This window comes from Eschscholzia californica, unplaced genomic scaffold (assembly GCF_041429995.1).
Source record: "Eschscholzia californica isolate CP2 unplaced genomic scaffold, dmEscCali1.0.p SCAF_1, whole genome shotgun sequence".
Lineage (NCBI taxonomy): Eukaryota > Viridiplantae > Streptophyta > Magnoliopsida > Ranunculales > Papaveraceae > Eschscholzia > Eschscholzia californica.
In genome coordinates, this window is record NW_028238198.1 from 68020775 (window position 1) to 68039356 (window position 18582).

General features: G+C 37.3%; 1 protein-coding gene and 1 long non-coding RNA gene across 4 annotated transcripts; one reads left to right on the forward strand and one right to left on the reverse strand.

The window, feature by feature from the left end:
* Positions 1 to 3357: 3357 nt before the first annotated feature.
* Positions 3358 to 10762, reverse strand: LOC147568564 (uncharacterized). The gene is made up of 2 exons (XR_015231062.1): positions 7139 to 10762; positions 3358 to 6142 (listed from the first exon to the last, which is right to left on the reverse strand). It is a non-coding gene; the product is annotated as an uncharacterized LOC147568564 (long non-coding RNA).
* Positions 10763 to 15248: 4486 nt separating this feature from the next.
* Positions 15249 to 18274, forward strand: LOC147568565 (DNA N(6)-methyladenine demethylase ALKBH1D-like). 3 transcript variants are annotated; one of them, XR_015231060.1, is made up of 4 exons: positions 15249 to 15553; positions 15835 to 15948; positions 17207 to 17563; positions 17796 to 18274. XR_015231060.1 is itself a non-coding variant. In XM_086654976.1 (4 exons), the coding sequence occupies exons 1-4, from the start codon at positions 15527 to 15529 to the stop codon at positions 18051 to 18053; spliced, it is 741 nt and encodes a 246-aa protein (XP_086511102.1). In that variant the 5' UTR covers positions 15249 to 15526; the 3' UTR covers positions 18054 to 18274. The 3 variants fall into 3 exon arrangements, 2 of the variants coding, with proteins under 2 accessions (XP_086511102.1, XP_086511103.1); XM_086654976.1 differs by having other exon boundaries at positions 17222 to 17563; XM_086654977.1 differs by lacking the exons at positions 17207 to 17563; positions 17796 to 18274 and adding an exon at positions 16087 to 16724 and having other exon boundaries at positions 15280 to 15553.
* Positions 18275 to 18582: the final 308 nt, after the last annotated feature.

The window sequence follows — 18582 nt, forward strand, 5'->3', positions numbered from 1 at the left end:
AATGTATCGAGACGGTAATCGAGGTCTTGTCTGTTCTGAACCGAAATGATACTCATATTGGCTGCTCACGTGCACTTTAGGTCTTGATTACTAGTGAAGGGATTTTTAGCATTTGTATGGTTTGGTCGACTTAGATTTCATTTCTATTAACTTCCGAAAGTCTACCGGATAAACATTTTTAGTCCACATCATATTTAGACCCTTTTGCATTTTTGATTTTTGAATTTTGTGGGTAGATTCACTGCAAACCCTCACGAGACCACACTCGTCCTCTAGGGGTAACTTAGGGGTTTAACGGCTTGTTGCACGTGCTAAGTGCAATCGTGATTCCCTACGAAAGTGGTGAATTAGGTTTAGTTTTATTTTTCTGTTTTGCTCGAGGACTAGCAAAATCTAAGTTTGGGGATGTTTGATGAGACATGAAAATGTCCCATCTGAGTCTCTTAATTTGGACAAGTTAGTTTATCTAGGGCAGTTACTCTCATGAAATTACTCCTTTTTCTACTCAGGTACCTTTTTCAGAGTTATGTGTGCAAAGCGGATAAAAGTCGGAGAAAACGCAGACTAGGGGTATTTTGGTCATTTTCTGATTCTGATTTTATGATCAGTATTAGTGCTCGGATGGAAAGTAGAGTCCAAGACGAACCCGTAGGCGAAAACGGAAGTCAAATCGGAGTTCGGATGAGTAAAATAGAGCGAGTCAAATTTTGGGTCAAATTCAGTTGACCAAAGGTCAAGAGGGACACGTGGCGCGCATCCAGGAAGTCATCGGAGGGACCAGAGAAGTCGCGGGACACCTTCTGTCACGGTCAGGAGTACACCAAGCTATTATCAAAACACGGGATTATTTAACGGTCCCGATTTAGCCGAGACACGTGGTGACATCCAAGAGCAGGAGCCGTACCATTTTTCGTCCGGCCGCGACGCACTGGATTAGAAGCATATAACCTCCTCAACGGCCGGCGTCTTCTCATCGGGCTTTTCTCTATCTTTCTAAGAAACCGAGAGAGAGAGAAGGAGATATTTTTGGCAATCCGAAAACAGAAGGAAAGAGAGATTAAGAGATAGAGATGAAAGAGATCAGACCGAGAGAAAGAATCTCTTTTTCTTATCTGTTTCACGTCAAAAGAGGGATTCGATTCAAAAGAGGTCTATAAAGAACAGGGGGGTCGGCCATTGAAGAGGATGATCGGTTTTAGAACAGAACGGTAGAGAGAGAGAGAAGTTGAAGCTCGGCTGGGAGCAGGAGTCTCCTCTCAAGCTCAACTACAAACAGAAAATTAGAGAGAGAGAGAGATCATGATCACGGTTTTATTAGAAGAGAACAGAGAAGAGAGCAGTAGAGAGAGAAAGTGATAACCGAGAGTGATCTTTCGTTGTAGTTTCTTAACTTTTAATTTTTTTTTGCTTTCCTTTTATAATCTCTGTTTTCTTAGTGACAGAGAGAGAGAGATTAAAGAGGAAGAGAGAAAGAACAAGAGAGAGACAGAGAGATATTGTAGAGAGAGAGAGACTCGGTTTTAGAAATTTAATTTGATTATTCGATTTTCTCTTTCTTTTTGTTTCCTGTTTAGTGAGAGAGCAAGAAATAACATAGAGAGAGAGATTAGATTAAGAAAAGAAAGAGAAAACAGGAGGTTAGAGAGAGAAAACAGAGTTGAAGAAGAAGAGAAAATAATTTTCTCAGAGAGGAAAATATTTCCGGGAAGACGAGAAAATCGTTTTCCCAGAGGGTGCGTTTGGCAGATTTCCGGGAAAAACAGAAGGAAATCAATTCCTTAAGGGTCTGTTTGGTGGGAAAAGCGCAGAAAAGTAAGTTTCTTTCTTCTTTTTCTTCTATTACTTCAAATATTTATCGTTTCTAGCATGAGTAGCTAAGTCCGTTATATCTAGGGTTTCAGATGAAGTTTAAATAATTATTCTAAGGATAAATTTATTACAGTTTTTATTATTTTAACGATAATATCTTCCGGGTTTTTTAGACCGTTCATGGACTGAAAACCTGAGTTATACAAAGAACTATCGAATTAGACCAAAACTAATTTGTCCTTAGAATTGTTAGGAAGACGGATTCGAAAACCCTAGGTTCCCTTTTTCTGAATACCGACTTAATTCTTTATTTATTTTCGAGTTTTATATTTTATTTTTATTTTACCTCAATCAAACCATTTTTAAATCTCAATAGTTTTAAGGTTAGATTTTAGTTTAACTTAGTCTCTGAGGAACGAACCGGTCTTACCGGACTTATTACTTGACGCCCGTATACTTGCGGGTGGAGACCTTTTAGGGTAACCTTTTAGGCCCATCACCGTGATTCCAGCTTTCTAACACCATCTACCGAAGACCTGCCTCCCAATGTCGAACCTCAGGTATTACTTGATCCTACCACTATTAATGGTGTTCAACCTAGACGTTCAGAAAGATCTACTAAAGGTATTCCAAAATTTACTTATGAACCAGATATTAATTCTAAAGCCAAATACCCAATTTCTGATTATGTGTCCACCCATAGGTTGTCTAAGTCATTTACATGCACCATGAATCAATTATCCTCTGTATCTATTCCTAGTAATTTACAGGAAGCATTATCAGATCCACGATGGAAGAAAGCTATGAATGAAGAGATGAATGCATTACAGAAGAATTCAACTTGGGAACTTGTTGATAAACCCCACGGATATCGTATTGTGGGGTGTCGTTGGATCTTTACAGTAAAGACGAATCCAGATGGAAGTATTGACAGGTGCAAAGCCAGACTTGTTGCCAAAGGGTATATGATGGGCCTAAAAATAGGTCTTTTCCCGCAAGTATACGGGGTCAAGTTATAGTATTGAAAATAAGATCGAGTATCGTCCCAAGGGATAAGTAGGCAATTTCGGGTATTGACGGCAAGTTTAGCCCAATAATCAAAATGTCAAAAACTAACTTAGACTAACACAAACACACACCCCACTCATAACTTTGATGATTTGCAAGAAATAAGAAAACAAAAAGAACTAACTAAACTATCTAAGAGAGGGGAGAAGATGTCTAAGGTTATAAAATCCACCACATAATTTCACTTTATAAAACAAGCACTTAATTACTTAAATCTCTTTTGTATTTACTCGGGATCCAATATAATGAACTATTTGGATTCCGGATGATATTCTAGATAAAACAATTTTATAATTAAGAATGTATGATTGACTACCATATAAAACTAATTTCCTACAATATCATTCAAGATCTAAAAGGCATATCTCATCTAATAAATCAATAAAAGCATGAAATATCTAATTATAATACATGAATGATAATAAGGTTATAGAATCAACGTGAAATGACAATCAATAGGCATTGAAGCACATCAAAGGATTTAATTAATCAAGAACAAGTATTATAAAGATCCAAAATGGGTTTCATTCACAACCTTAGATTGCTAAATTAACTATACATGGAATCTAGAATAACATTCATTGACATTGTAAAATAAATGAAAATACTAAGAAATTAATGGAAAGAAATCACCAAGAATGATCAAATTCCATATCCCCATGTATCTCCAATTTGTCCAAGATTTGCTCCATTTATGCTCAAGAATGTTACTCCAAGAAATCCAATTAATAGCTATTTTATTGCCACCCAAATAAGAAAAAGAAAGGGAAAGAAGAAATTAGATCTAGAAAGTTGGAAAGAAGAGATGAAGAGGGTAAAGATGATAGAAGAATATGGAAGAAAGAAGGAGATGACTATTAATGGTAGAAAGAATAGTGGTAGAGAAGAAGTAGTAGTATTAGTAGAGAAGATAGAAAAAGAATGGAGAAGATAGATTAGGTTGAAGAAAGAAATAGGTAAGAAGAAGTAGAAGAAAAGAATGGGGGATTAGGGTTAGAAGATAGGAAGAGAAGTGGCTTAGAAATTAGGTAAGGAAGCCATTTGAGAGGGTTGTTGAAGTCTAGGTTTAATGGAGGTTCAAGAGTTTTTTATATAGGGTGAGGGTTTTTGGTGGGTTAAATGGTAGAAAAGATAAAAGGAAGGGTTATTTTGGGATTTTAGGGTTTAAAATATAAAAACCCTAAAGCAACTAAATGACCGGCGGCTAAGATTTTAATTGGGAAAATCGAGGGACATTTGTCGCGTGATAAGGAGGTGAGGAATATGGCCGTTGAGGGTCAAAGAGGGAAAACAGTTATTGTGAATATGGGGGCGCCAAGTGTCGCTTTAGAATTAATGCATTACTGTCGTTACTTGTCTCCAAAGCTGGGAAATTGATCACTATTGTGTGAGCTGATCCATGCTATTAAGTTGTGCCATAGTCAGGAGCCGTCCGATTTAGAATAGCACGGAGATGAACGGCCCGGTTGGAAGACACGTAGCTGGGGCCACTGAAGTACGTTGCTGCTGGAAGTACCAAAGCTGTCATCCCTCAAAGTAGCTAATACGCTTCGCGCTACACGGAATTAACTTGCGCCCTGAACCAGAGGACGCCACCACATCCTTTGTTGTCCCACCTGCCCGAAATGAACCCAACTTTGTCCCACTTGGTCAAATGCAGTTGACTGAAACTTTGACTTAGCACAATTAACTCGTCCGGACTCCGATTTAACTTCCGTTTTCTCCTACGGACTCGTCTTGACCTCTACTTTTCAACCACGCACTGACCTTGGCCAAATTACCAGATTGTCCTTGACTCCAAATGACCAAAATACCCTTTATGCATCTTTTCCTCGTTTTTAACCATTTTTTACACCTAACTCCACAAAACACACCTAATCAAGAAAATCAACCATTTTATTATAATAAAGACCCGAAACGAACTAACTCGACTAAATTAAACGACTTAGATGGGACATTTTCATGACCCATCAAACATCGTCAAACTTAGATTTTGCTAGTCCTCGAGCAAAACATAATAAAAGAAAAACCTAACTCACTTTCGGAGGAATCCCAGTTGCATTTAGCATATGCAACAAGCCGTTAAACCCCTAGGTTGCCCTAGTGGACGAGTGTGGTCTCGTGAGGGTTTCCATAGATGACACCCACAAACATCATGGTTTCAAATACACAAGGGTCCAAAATCCAAATCGTAGATAAGCATGATTGATATAGTGAAGGGTTTAAGCATGTCAAAACATAATGAATCAAGTAAACAAGCTCTTGTAAAAGCTAAAGACCCCTTCACTAATGATCTTACCCTAAAATGCAAGTGTCATACCATAATAAGCACATCTATGTTCCGAAGTCACAAAACCTTGATTCCCAAGTTTGTACATTTCGCCTCGACTTCGGCCTCACGGACATACACTCCAAAAAAATGAAATCACTCAACAATGGTTCGCTCGTATGTGTGAGTGTGATCACTTAAATAGGACTCAACACATAAAAAGGGGTGAGGACAACATTTTGGAACGAATGATCTTCGAAAAGGAATTAGCTACTATATAGAGTGGGGAAGCTCACTCGCCCTTCTCACCCATTCTACCCTCTAAAAATGCCTTCTAAAGGTTAGCGGATACAATAGATAATGTGATGGTAGTGGATCCCCGAGAATTTCGACCTCTTCATTATGGTAGAACCTCTTAAGCATCTCAACATTTGTTTCTTGCTTCGAATACTTATTCATGAACAAAACACCAACACATATATACAATCACATCACTCACACAAAAGAGCTAACACATGCTCAAACATACACAAAAAATCACTTTTTTTTCACTTTTTATATCACTTTTTTTTTTCATTTTTCATTTTTCATTTTTTTTTCATTTTTTTTTTCTTTTCCTTTTCTTTTCATAACACAAATACAAACAACCAAAACAACATACAACACACACAACTCTATTCTTGCAATCAACTTTTCATTTCATACTTGCTTTTGATATTCTTCATTCTTTTATCTCATGTCTTCATTCTCGGGATATAAGATGATGGATGGTGATGGAGTATCCGCTTTCCTCTAGTTGGCATTCTCATTGGGTTTCATGGACTACAAGGGCAAGGTTAATTCGCTATCCTAATGTCACTCCTAGTGGCTAAGGAAATTGAGCACACGAGATCAAATGAGCTCTTTTATAAGTTACGAGGTTGAGTAGCTCTTCATTCTACTCGGAGTTAGCGCGGAAGAGTACACTCGAATGGCAATTTAGGCTTTGAGCTCTCACTGTTGGGGAATAACCTAGTGTATCTCATACACCTAATTGTCTATTAGTGTTGGTAGCGGAATCTCAAACATCATATGTTTAACACTAATCCAGGATCTATACATGAACATACCAATGAACTAGATTGGAAAGAAGATTACCTCTTAATCGCTTTCCCACGAACTAAATTCCGATCAGTATTCGGAAGATAAGAGCTCCAAGTGTAGCTCCTCTACTTGAGACACCGAATAATGACTTGAACTCCCTCCTTTCAGTCAGCTAGGACCTTCTTGAAGGTTGAGATGAAGAACTCCTTCTTCTTGACTAGATACTTGAGAAAACTCCTTTTCTCTCTCTCTCTCTGAGATGTATATTCTGAAACTCTTTCAGACTCTTGGAAATTTCTCTTATGAAATTGCCTCTTTCTTTAGGTTGTATAATTAGGTATATATAGAATTCCCTAGAAGAGGTATTAGACTCAAACTAGGATTCCATAAACCTAATTATTAGGCAACACCCAAAATACCCTCCATTGGGTCACTTAAGTGTGGCCGGCCAACATAGCCCTTTATGGGCTTCCTTGGCCGGCCCACTTAGGGCCTAGCCGGCCATCACATGGCCGGCTTCCCTAAAGCCATTCCGGGTCTCCCTTTTGGGCCCGGACATGTTTATCCCTTTCGGACTTCTCCGAATCTTTCTGGACTTATCAATAACGGATCCAATCCACTTATTTGCCATTATCCATCTAGTCAATTCTCTCCGTTCAAATCATTATTCTGTTGTGTAACCCTTGTAGGATCCGGTCTATGTTAGCCGCGAATCAACTCTTGATTCGACGATCGTAGTTGGCTTCTAGCTAAGCATTACGACCCCTAATTGGACCGGACTAATGATCTTCCGAATAAGGTCATTAAGATCCTAATAGCCAAATTGCACGCATTGCATCCTTGGTCGAAGGACATTCCTTCGGAAGGATACCATTCCTTCAGACTTCAGGCACCATATCCTTCACTCACATGTGTTAAGTCTCCACTAATGACTACTTTAGGTCTCTTAGAAATGTTTCTTCTTCACTAAGATGTAACTCACATGGCACAACACAAACACTAAAAGACTCGGCTTTCATGCAAAGGCCATTAGCAATCACAAAACTCATCAACTCGACACATATGCATCAAAATTCTTAAAACTATCACTAGAATCACATGCAAATCTACTCAAAATGTTCAAAATTTTCAATTTTTGGCTAATTTGAACCCTTTTGTCTTTGAACCCCATGGTCATGCATTGGTTATGGTCATATCCCGCATCCCCAAACTTAAAACTAACATTGTCCTCAATGTTCTAAGCATACACTCACCAAAAGATAAAGAGGCACATCAATCTAAAGAGAAGAGTGGAGAGATATTACCATAACCGAAGGAGATAAAAGATGATACTACCAAGGCTCATGTATAAAGAGGTTCCAAGTTGATGCCAAGCTCGCGCCATCCCCAAACTTGGAACAAACCACGCCTCGGAAGTAAAACATATAAGAAATGCTCCTAAAATATCAACAAATATCATGAGAATGAAGCACATAAAACTTATGACCATATAAAACCTACCACTAACGCGGGTATACACGATTGCATTGAGCTATGCAATTAGCCTTTAATTCTCTTGATTTCACACAAGAACACGAGTTATGTCTCGTGGAGGGTTTCCAGAGATGATACCCACAAACATCAAGACCCATTAATCGGTCTAACGATCATAAAGCAAAAGACGAAAAATTTGGGGGTCAACCCAAAGAAAGCTATATGCAGGTGCTAATCGTCTCAAAAAAAGATAAAGAATACGAAGTGCACATGAGACGATAAAAGAAAACAAGCCATCCCCAAACTTAGTGGGTGCACAGTCCACTAAGTAGGTATAAATAGAAGGAACGACAACAAAGAAATCATCAAAAGGATCGACATACATGTGAAGAGTAAAAATATCATTCGAAGGCAAAAAATCATCTGGAAGCTTAGTGGATAGAATATCCACTATGTCCATAGACGTCTTTGGAAAGACGTCTGTAATGTTCCAAAAGGGATCAACAACCGAGTTTGAGATCATGTGGAAAGTCGAACTAGGTCCTAAGGGTAAGGCAGTATGCTCGGGGACCAAGTCAAGGTCCATGGTTTCCTTAGGCAAATAGTCTGACAAACTATCCAACATGTCACTAACTACTACGTCATCAATATCCTCAAAGACATCTGGGGCCTCGCAGTCAGTTATAATATCAGGCCTTCCTAGCATTGCATCTAAGACTGACTCCTTACAAGTGTCAAAAATTGGATAGTTCGGAATCGTGTCATTCTCAAAATTGTTCGTAGAGCAACCATGAACATCAACGTCTAATGTAGTCCTATCATGATGAGATGACACATGGTGAGGAAACGAGACAACAAGGTTATCAGTTTGTTCAAGCTCTTGGGTCCTCTCAGTTGATTCGTCGACATTTAACTAAGTACTAGGGTATGACGTATTACCCTCGCCATCGGACCTAGTACCCTCTTGAGTTTGGGGTGGTAAAACCCCTTCCTCGTCGGCTAATAACTGTGATGTAATCATCTGTACTTGATGATTTAGAGACTCAAACTGATGATTTAGAGACTCAAACCTCTGTTGTAACTCTTGTTGCATTTGAATCTGTGTCTCTTCATGTTGTAACATCATTTCAGTCAGACGACTCGCAAACTCTAATTGAGATCTATCTTCAAGAGTCTCTTCATGATAAGGCTCACAAGTGTAATTAAATGAAGACTCTTGATAATAACTCCCACCGTACATACTAGGATCATACCTGCCTCTAAAATCATTGGTCTCAGAATAGTGTGGACTGTAAGGTCTCTCATACATATTTAGTGTCGGACCATATCCATCACTAATTTGACCATCTCTACACATCCATCGGTATTCTCCTAGGGTCATACGAGATCGGTCAGGCTCAAATGGTCTATTCCCCTCACTAATCGAAGCATCCCTACACATCCTTTGGTATTCACCTAAGGTCATATCAGGTCGGTTAGTGCGGGGAATCCTCGAAATAAGCTCATCATCATCATCAAATGGCCAACCGTTATAAGAACCGGCCATGATCTCACAATGCTCAAGGAACTAACAAACAAGCTATCAATGCAAATCAAAACTTATCCAACCAATCACACACAAGTACGAAAGAAAGAGATAGAATACGATACTAGCGGATGCTCCTCTCGTTTCGTTCTTCCTTCCGATTCCTTTCTGATTCTTTTGTTCCCCTTCGCTCCTATGTTCCCGTTTTTTGGCTTTTCTCTTAAAGTGGTACCTGAAAAAGAAAAGATAAGAAACTACGAAAATAAAGAAAGAAAAACGTCTAAGTTAACAAATAACACTAAACTAATGAACAAAACAAGCAAACAATATCCTAACTACTAAACCTATCCCCGGCAGCGGCGCCAAAAACTTGATGGGCCTAAAAATAGGTCTTTTCCGCAAGTATACGGGGTCAAGTTATAGTATTGAAAATAAGATCGAGTATCGTCCCAAGGGATAAGTAGGCAATTTCGGGTATTGACGGCAAGTTTAGCCCAATAATCAAAATGTCAAAAACTAACTTAGACTAACACAAACACACACCCCACTCATAACTTTGATGATTTGCAAGAAATAAGAAAACAAAAAGAACTAACTAAACTATCTAAGAGATGGGAGAAGATGTCTAAGGTTATAAAATCCACCACGTAATTTCACTTTATAAAACAAGCACTTAATTACTTAAATCTCTTTTGTATTTACTCGAGATCCAATATAATGAACTATTTGGATTCCGGATGATATTCTAGATAAAACAATTTTATAACTAAGAATGTATGATTGACTACCATATAAAACTAATTTCCTACACTATCATTCAAGATCTAAAAGGCATATCTCATCTAATAAATCAATAAAAGCATGAAATATCTAATTATAATACATGAATGATAATGAGGTTATAGAATCAACATGAAATGATAATCAATAAGCATTGAAGCACATCAAAGGATTTAATTAATCAAGAACAAGTATTATAAAGATCCAAAATGGGTTTCATTCACAACCTTAGATTGCTAAATTAACTATACATGGAATCTAGAATAACATTCATTGACATTGTAAAATAAATGAAAATACTAAGAAATTAATGGAAAGAAATCACCAAGAATGCTCAAATTCCATATCCCCATGTATCTCCAATTTGTCCAAGATTTGCTCTATTTATGCTCAAGAATGTTACTCCAAGAAATCCAATTAATAGCTATTTTATTGCCACCTAAATAAGAAAAAGAAAGGGAAAGAAGAAATTAGATCTAGAAAGTTGGAAAAAAGAGATGAAGAGGGTAAAGATGATAGAAGAATATGGAAGAAAGAAGGAGATGACTATTAATGGTAGAAAGAATAGTGGTAGAGAAGAAGTAGTAGTATTAGTAGAGAAGATAGAAAAAGAATGGAGAAGATAGATTAGGTTGAAGAAAGAAATAAGTAAGAAGAAGTAGAAGAAAAGAATGGGGGATTAGGGTTAGAAGATAGGAAGAGAAGTGGCTTAGAAATTAGGTAAGGAAGCCATTTGAGAGGGTTGTTGAAGTCTAGGTTTAATGGAGGTTCAAGAGTTTTTTATATAGGGTGAGGGTTTTTGGTGGGTTAAATGGTAGAAAAGATAAAAGGAAGGGTTATTTTGGGATTTTAGGGTTTAAAATATAAAAACCCTAAAGCAACTAAATGACCGGCGGCTAAGATTTTAATTGGGAAAATCGAGGGACACTTGTCGCGTGATAAGGAGGTGAGGAATATGGCCGTGGAGGGTCAAAGAGGGAAAACAGTTATTGTGAATATAGGGGCGCCAAGTGTCGCTTTAAAATTAATGCATTACTGTCGTTACTTGTCTCCAAAGCTGGGAAATTGATCACTATTGTGTGAGCTGATCCATGCTATTAAGTTGTGCCATAGTCAGGAGCCGTCCGATTTAGAATAACACGGAGATGAACGGCCCGGTTGGACGACACGTAGCTGGGGCCACTGAAGTACGTTGCTGCTGGAAGTAGCAAAGCTGTCATCCCTCAAAGTAGCTAATACGCTTCGTGCTACACGGAATTAACTTGCGCCCTGAACCAGAGGACGCCACCACATCCTTTGTTGTCCCACTTGCCCGAAATGAACCCAACTTTGTCCCACTTGGTCAAATGCAGTTGACTGAAACTTTGACTTAGCACAATTAACTCGTCCGGACTCCGATTTAACTTTCGTTTTCTCCTACGGACTCGTCTCGACCTCTACTTTTCAACCACGCACTGACCTTGGCCAAATTACCAGATTTATCTTTTCCCGCAAGTATACGGGGTCAAGTTATAGTATTGAAAATAAGATCGAGTATCGTCCCAAGGGATAGGTGGGTAACTTCAGATATTAACGGCGAGTTTAGCCCAATAATCAAAATGTCAATAGCCAACTTAGACTAACACACACACCCCACTTTATAAGTTTGATGATTGATTTGTAAGAGATAAGAAAATAAATAAAACTAACTAAACCTATCTAAGAGAGAGGTGAGAAGATATCTAAGGTTATAAAATCCACCACATAATTTCACTTTATAAAACAAGCACTTAATCACTTAAATCTCTTTTGTATTTACTCGGGATCCAATATAATGAACTATTTGGATTCCGGATGATATTCTAGATAAAACAATTTTATAACTAAGAATGTATGATTGACTACCATATAAAACTAATTTCCTACACTATCATTCAAGATCTAAAAGGCATATCTCATCTAATAAATCAATAAAAGCATGAAATATCTAATTATAATACATGAATGACAATAAGGTTATAGAATCAACATGAAATGACAATCAATAGGCATTAAAGCACATCAAAGGATTTAATTAATCAAGAACAAGTATTATAAAGATCCAAAATGGGTTTCATTTACAACCTTAGATTGCTAAATTAACTATACATGGAATCTAGAATAACATTCATTGACATTGTAAAATAAATGAAAATACTAAGAAATTAATGGAAAGAAATCACCAAGAATGCTCAAATTCCATATTCCCATGTATCTCCATTTTGATGTCCAAGATTTGCTCCATTTATGTTCAAGAATTGTACTCCAAGAAATCCAAGTAATAGCTATTTTATTGCAACCCAAATAAGAAAAAGAAAGGGAAAGAAGAAATTAGATCTAGAAAGTTGGAAAGAAGAGATGAAGAGGGTAAAGATGATAGAAGAATATGGAAGGGAGAAGAAGAAGACTATTAATGGAAGAAAGAATAGTGGTAGAGAAGAAGATAGAAAAAGATGGATTTCATAGAAGAGGGATTGAGTAAGAAGAGGTTTATTAATGGTAGAAGAGGTAGATAAGATGAAGGAGTATGAGAGGGTTTGCAAGTCTCCTTTCTAATGGAGGAGAAAGGGATTTATTTATAGGGTTAGGGTTTTGGTTGGGTTAAATGGTAAAAAGATTTAAAAGATAAGGTCATTTTGGGAATTAATGGGTTAAATATGAAAAAAGGACAAGTCTGGGCGGCTAGGGTTAGTTGGGTTCAAATTCGGATGTTACTGTGTGGCCGGGTGTGAGTTAATAAAGTGTGCTTGGTTCGGTAGCCGTCGGATGAAGGGAGCACGGGATCTGGAGGGCTTCTAAAGTGACACGCGTCCGGGACTACCTAAGCTAAGCAGCTTCGGTTCACACGGAATACGCAATAAAGCACGGGATGCACAGGAGCCGTCGGATCTTGAAAACGCGGTAGCGGACGACTGAGATTAAAACGTTAGATCTGGTGCACGGAATTAAGTTGCGACGGGCTACACGGGAATGAATAAAGGACGGACGCACATCAGCCGTAGATCTTGAAAACGCGGAAGCCAACAGATGAGATTAAAACGTTGGTCCGAGAGCATGGAACTAAGTTGTGACGCGCTACACTGGATCATGCGTATAGGATCCACTTCGCTGCTGAGCGCTAACACGGGAACCGCGTATACCGGCCTTCAAAGCGCGCCACGTGTCCCACCGAATCCCGCGTGCCAAATTTGTGCCCGACACTGTCCCGCAAGTCAACCCTCTTTGACAAAACTTTGACCTTGATTTATTCCTTCGTCCGGACTCCGATTTGACTTCCGTTTTCTCCTACGGACTCGTCTCGACCTCTACTTTTCAACCACGCACTGACCTTGGCCAAATTACCAGGATTTCCTTCACTCCAAATGACCAAAATACCCTTCATGCATCTTTTGCTCGTTTTTAACCGTTTTTCACGTCTAACTCCGCAAAAGGCACCTAATCAAGAAAACCAACCATTTTATTATAATAAAGACTCGAAACCGACTAACTTGGCTAAATTAAACGACTCAGATGGGGCATTTTCATGACCCATCAGTATACCCAGACGTATGGTGTGGATTATGAGGAGACCTTCGCCCCGGTGGCAAAGATAAACTCTATTCGTGTACTCATTTCTCTTGCAGCCAATCAAAGTTGGCCATTACAACAGTTTGACGAGAAGAATGCATTTCTCAATGGAGACTTAGAAGAAGAAGTATACATGGAGTTACCACCTGGAGTCACGAATTCTGAAGTAGGAAAAGTATGCAAATTAAAGAAGGCATTGTACGGGTTAAAACAGTCACCACGAGCTTGGTTTTGACGGTTTACAAAGAGCATGAAGGCATTTGGATATAAACAAAGTAATTCTGATCATACTTTGTTTATAAAACAAAAGTTAGGTAAACTTACTGCTCTTATTGTTTATGTTGATGATATGGTTGTTACTGGAAATGACGCAGTGGAAATGGAGGCTCTGAAAAACTATTTGTCACAGGAATTTGAGATGAAGGATTTGGGGCAGTTAAAATACTTCTTAGGCATTGAAGTTGCAAGATCAAGTCAAGGTATTTTCATGTCCCAACGAAAGTATATATTAGATCTTCTTGTTGAAACTGGGATGCTTGATTGCAAACCGGTAGATACACCGATTGAAGCAAATCATCACTTGGGAATATTTTCAGATCAAGTTCCATGTGACAAAGGAAGGTACCAACGCTTAGTGGGGAGACTTATTTACCTTTCTCATACTAGACCAGATATTGCATATTCCATTAGCGTCGTGAGTCAATTCATGCATAATCCAAGTGAAGAACATATGAAGGCAGTCTTTCGAATACTAAGGTACTTGAAGAAATCTCCGGGAAAAGGTCTCTTATTTCGGAAAAGTGGTGATAAGGAAGTAATGGGATACACCGATGCAGATTGGGCAGGAGATGTAACGGACATGAGGTCAACCTCTGGATATTTTACGTTTGTATGTGGGAATATGGTAACATTTAGAGCTAAGAAGCAAAAAGTTGTTGCTAAATCAAGTGCAGAATCTGAGTTACGGGGTATGGCTCAAGGGGTGTGTGAATTACTATGGATACGAAATATATTGAAGGATCTTGGATTTAAGCTTGTGAAAGCAATGGATCTGCACTGTGACAATAAAGCGGCAATTATGATTGCACATAATCCAATTCAACATGACCGTATGAAACATGTTGAAGTGGATCGATTCTTTATCAGAGAAAATATTGACAAAGGGTTCATATGTCTTCCATTCGTAAAATCAGAAGATCAACTTGCAGATATTCTTACAAAAGGAGTTTGCGGACGAATATTTAACAAAGCGATTGACAAGTTGGACATGATTGACATCTATGCTCCAACTTGAGGGGGAGTGTTGAATATAGGATATATTCTCCCAATATAGCATATATACATAATATAGAATATATTCTCTCAATATGGGATATATATTGAATATGTTGAATATAGGATATATTCTCGCATATATACATAATATAGAATATATTCTCTCAATATGGGATATATATTGAATATATGATAGTATATGATATATGGGATATACTAAATACGTTATATAATATATTCTATATATGTAACTTTTGTAATTATATAAGGGGAAGAACATTTCCTATTGTATACACAAGAATTATTGGAAGAAAACGAGTTTATCTCAATCTATTATTCTTAATTTGTATTATTTTCTAGTAACTCAAAAATAGAAAGCCCGTTATAACAGGGGAAAAGGGAAGTAGAAACTGAGAGAAATTTTCTTCAACAAAAAGAAAAGAAAAACTGAGAGAAATTTGGAAACCTCTCTCTCCTCCATTCCTTCTCTCATTCTCACTCTCTTTCTATCTCTCTCTCTCTTTCTATCTCCTATATATATCTATAGATGAACTGATGAAGGTCTATACCATACCTTTTCTATCTCTTACTCCTCATCCAACAACAACCCAAGGGTTTTACTGAATTCATCAACAAGAGGAAGAATCAATCTGCAGGTCATGGGAAGTTTACCCCAGTTTTATAATGTAAGCACCTTTATGTCCAATACTCAAATTAGTGTTTCTTTTGTATTGAATTTCTTGTTATTTTTGATGATTAGGGTTTAGTTTCTTGAATCTTGAAAAGGGCTAAAATACTGCTTCCTATTACTTTTAGGGTTTCATGAGTTACTTTTAGAGATATTTACTCCTTCCAACATACAACAGACCACACTTACTAAATGTGCTATGCTATGACAATGTAAACCTAGGAATACCCTTCGGGCCATGTTTAATATAACATTTTGTTATTTGTACTAACAACACAGGAACTGTTTGGTTTTCAACGTGATATGAAAGTTGCTTTTGAAGATGAATTTCACTCTGATATCGAAATTAAGCCTAGCAATGGACCTTCAATACGTGCCCACAAAGTTATATTGGTTAGTATATATATTCTTACGCATTATTCAATTCATTGATTTAAGGATTTTCAATGATTTAAATTGCCTATCCGAACTCAAATTACCTATCCGAACTCGGAAAATGATTATTTTGTTGTTGTTGTTGCGAAAATGCAGGCAACGAGATCAAAATTACTAAGGGACATGCTTCAGTTAGAGGAGCATGTATATGCACCAAATGGAACCATGTCTCTGTCTCTCCCTGAATTCAACCATGAACAGGTTAAGTGTTTTTTGGAGTTTCTCTATACTGGATACTTGGCTTCCCAGACTGTCCAAAACAATGCTTACGCCTTAATGAGAGCAGCAGATAAGTATGAAATCCCATTTTTGCACAAGTTTTGCAGTTGGGCAATGATAAAATCAATGAATACATCAAATGCACTTGAAGTTTTAGAGTTATCGGATCATTGTTCAGATGTGTTATTGAAGGAAGCTGTTATCCGTTATATAGTGGAACACAAACAAGCTATAGTTTTCTCGACTGGATATGATGAATATACTAAAAAGAATCCACATTTGAGTGTTGAAATCACAAGGGCAATTCTCAACGATACTAACAACAAGAAATCTCCGATGATTAGTTAGATACGAAGGCGATGATGATCTTTTAGCTATTGTGAATGTGTAAAGTTTCTTAATTTCTTTTGTTCACATTGGCTTCAATTCAGACATTTTCCCAAGCTATATGCGAGTATCAACACTAATGTTTTTCTCCCTTGTGTCAATTTCAATCAATATTATGTCATTCTTTAGTTTTCTAATGAAATATAATCTAATATAAACATTTTATAGATTTTCAATAATATGGATATAAACTCTGAAATTCTAACATTTAGTGGACCTATTAAAATATCACACTCAAAGTAGTAATAGTGGAAGCTTAAAATTATCTAGCTTAAGGGCATCCATTTCTTCCTTGAACTTGATCATGGCAACTATTGGTAGACAAACAAAAACCCTAACCCCACCTTTTGTAGAAGGATCCAAGTTACATGGAGGCAAGAACATACAAATATCTACAAAATGTAATAAATTAGAAGACAATAGTATCATATTCACTGGTTGTTTCAGACGAGACATTTTGCTTTACCAGAACAAGTCAGACTCGGACAATTTAGATTCAAAGTCAGACTTACCCGAGTTAGATTTCGACAATAGAAAAGCAAACACCGCCTAAATCTGTGATTTTATCCAACATTCCGTTCTTGTAGAATTTCTTAAAAGATTGCAACAGTTTATTTGTTTATAGATCAAAATAATAGAAGTATGCAGCGACATTGGCCTGAGTCATTCAGGCTTCTATCAACCAAGTTTCAGAAATGGAGCCAAAATGCATTTGCAGATGTTGTGTCTTGGCAAAATTTGGAACCCGGTGACAAGATTGTATAAAAACCGAAGAAGTGATGGTAGTTTGCCTCCTCCTATACCAGAAGGATTCAAAGTATTGGGTGAAAGAGCAATCCAAGATTCCTACATTCTTATCGAAAATGATCGAATCGAAAATAATCCAGAAGATATACTTCCTCGGATGAATTCAGATATTTGCATTGTAAATTTTTACACAGAAAGCAGAAGACTTGGTCTCCATCAGGTAAACGTTCAAAACGCTGTTTACTGCTTCCAGCCCCCAAGGATGTATATTACCACATCTTTCTTTTTCGTTCTTGACGTTTTTTGTAACTTTGCTTATAGTGCAAATTCGTTATCTTTCTAGTTAATAAGTCGGTTCATTTGGAGAAGAGAGCATTCGAGTTGGCTTGTTGCTCTACTTAAGTAAATGGTATCGATAACTTTCTAATTTCCTTGCTTCCTGCTTCTTACAGGATAAAGACGAGAGTGAAAGGAGCCTACATAAAGGGTTACCTGTGATCTCCTTTTCGATTGGGGATCCGGTGGAATTTCTTTATGGAGATGAAAGAGATACAGATAAGGCACAAAGGGTTGTGTTAGAGTCAGGTGATGTTTTGTTATTTGGAGTCAGGCTTGGCATATATTTCATGGAGTATCCTCCATTATCCCAAATTCGGCTCCAAGGGTTCTTGTTAAGAAAGCAAATCTCCGACCTGGCCATCTCAATTTAACGTTCAGAGAGTACTGAGATAAAGTTTTGTTAATCTTAAGAAATTTTTTGGAAAGATATTTTTTAATATGCTAGAATCTATGCTAACCTTCTAGTTTTAATATGCTTTTAGGAAGATATTTTTTTTCTTAAGCAATGTTTTTGCTTTTGTCATTTGCTTTCTAGATAATTGTGCTTTTGTTATGTTCTTTTTATCATAAAATATTTAAAAAAAAGTTCATATTTTTCTTTTTGTTTCTGATTAGCATGGAGTTTCCTTAAGATTTCAAAACAAATTGTGGGGATGAATGTCTTATCGACTGTGGAACGACAAATAATATTCTGCGTAACAAGAAATTTTTCTTCCAACTAAAATTAGTTAAAGCTAATGTCGTCACAATTTCAGGACCCACAAACTTGATAGAAGACTTCGGCAAAGCCGTTGTTATACTATCAAATGGTACAAAAATTGATATCCCAAATGCTTTATATTCTACTAAATCTGCACGAAACCTATTAAGCTTTATAGATATTCGTCATAATGGATGTCA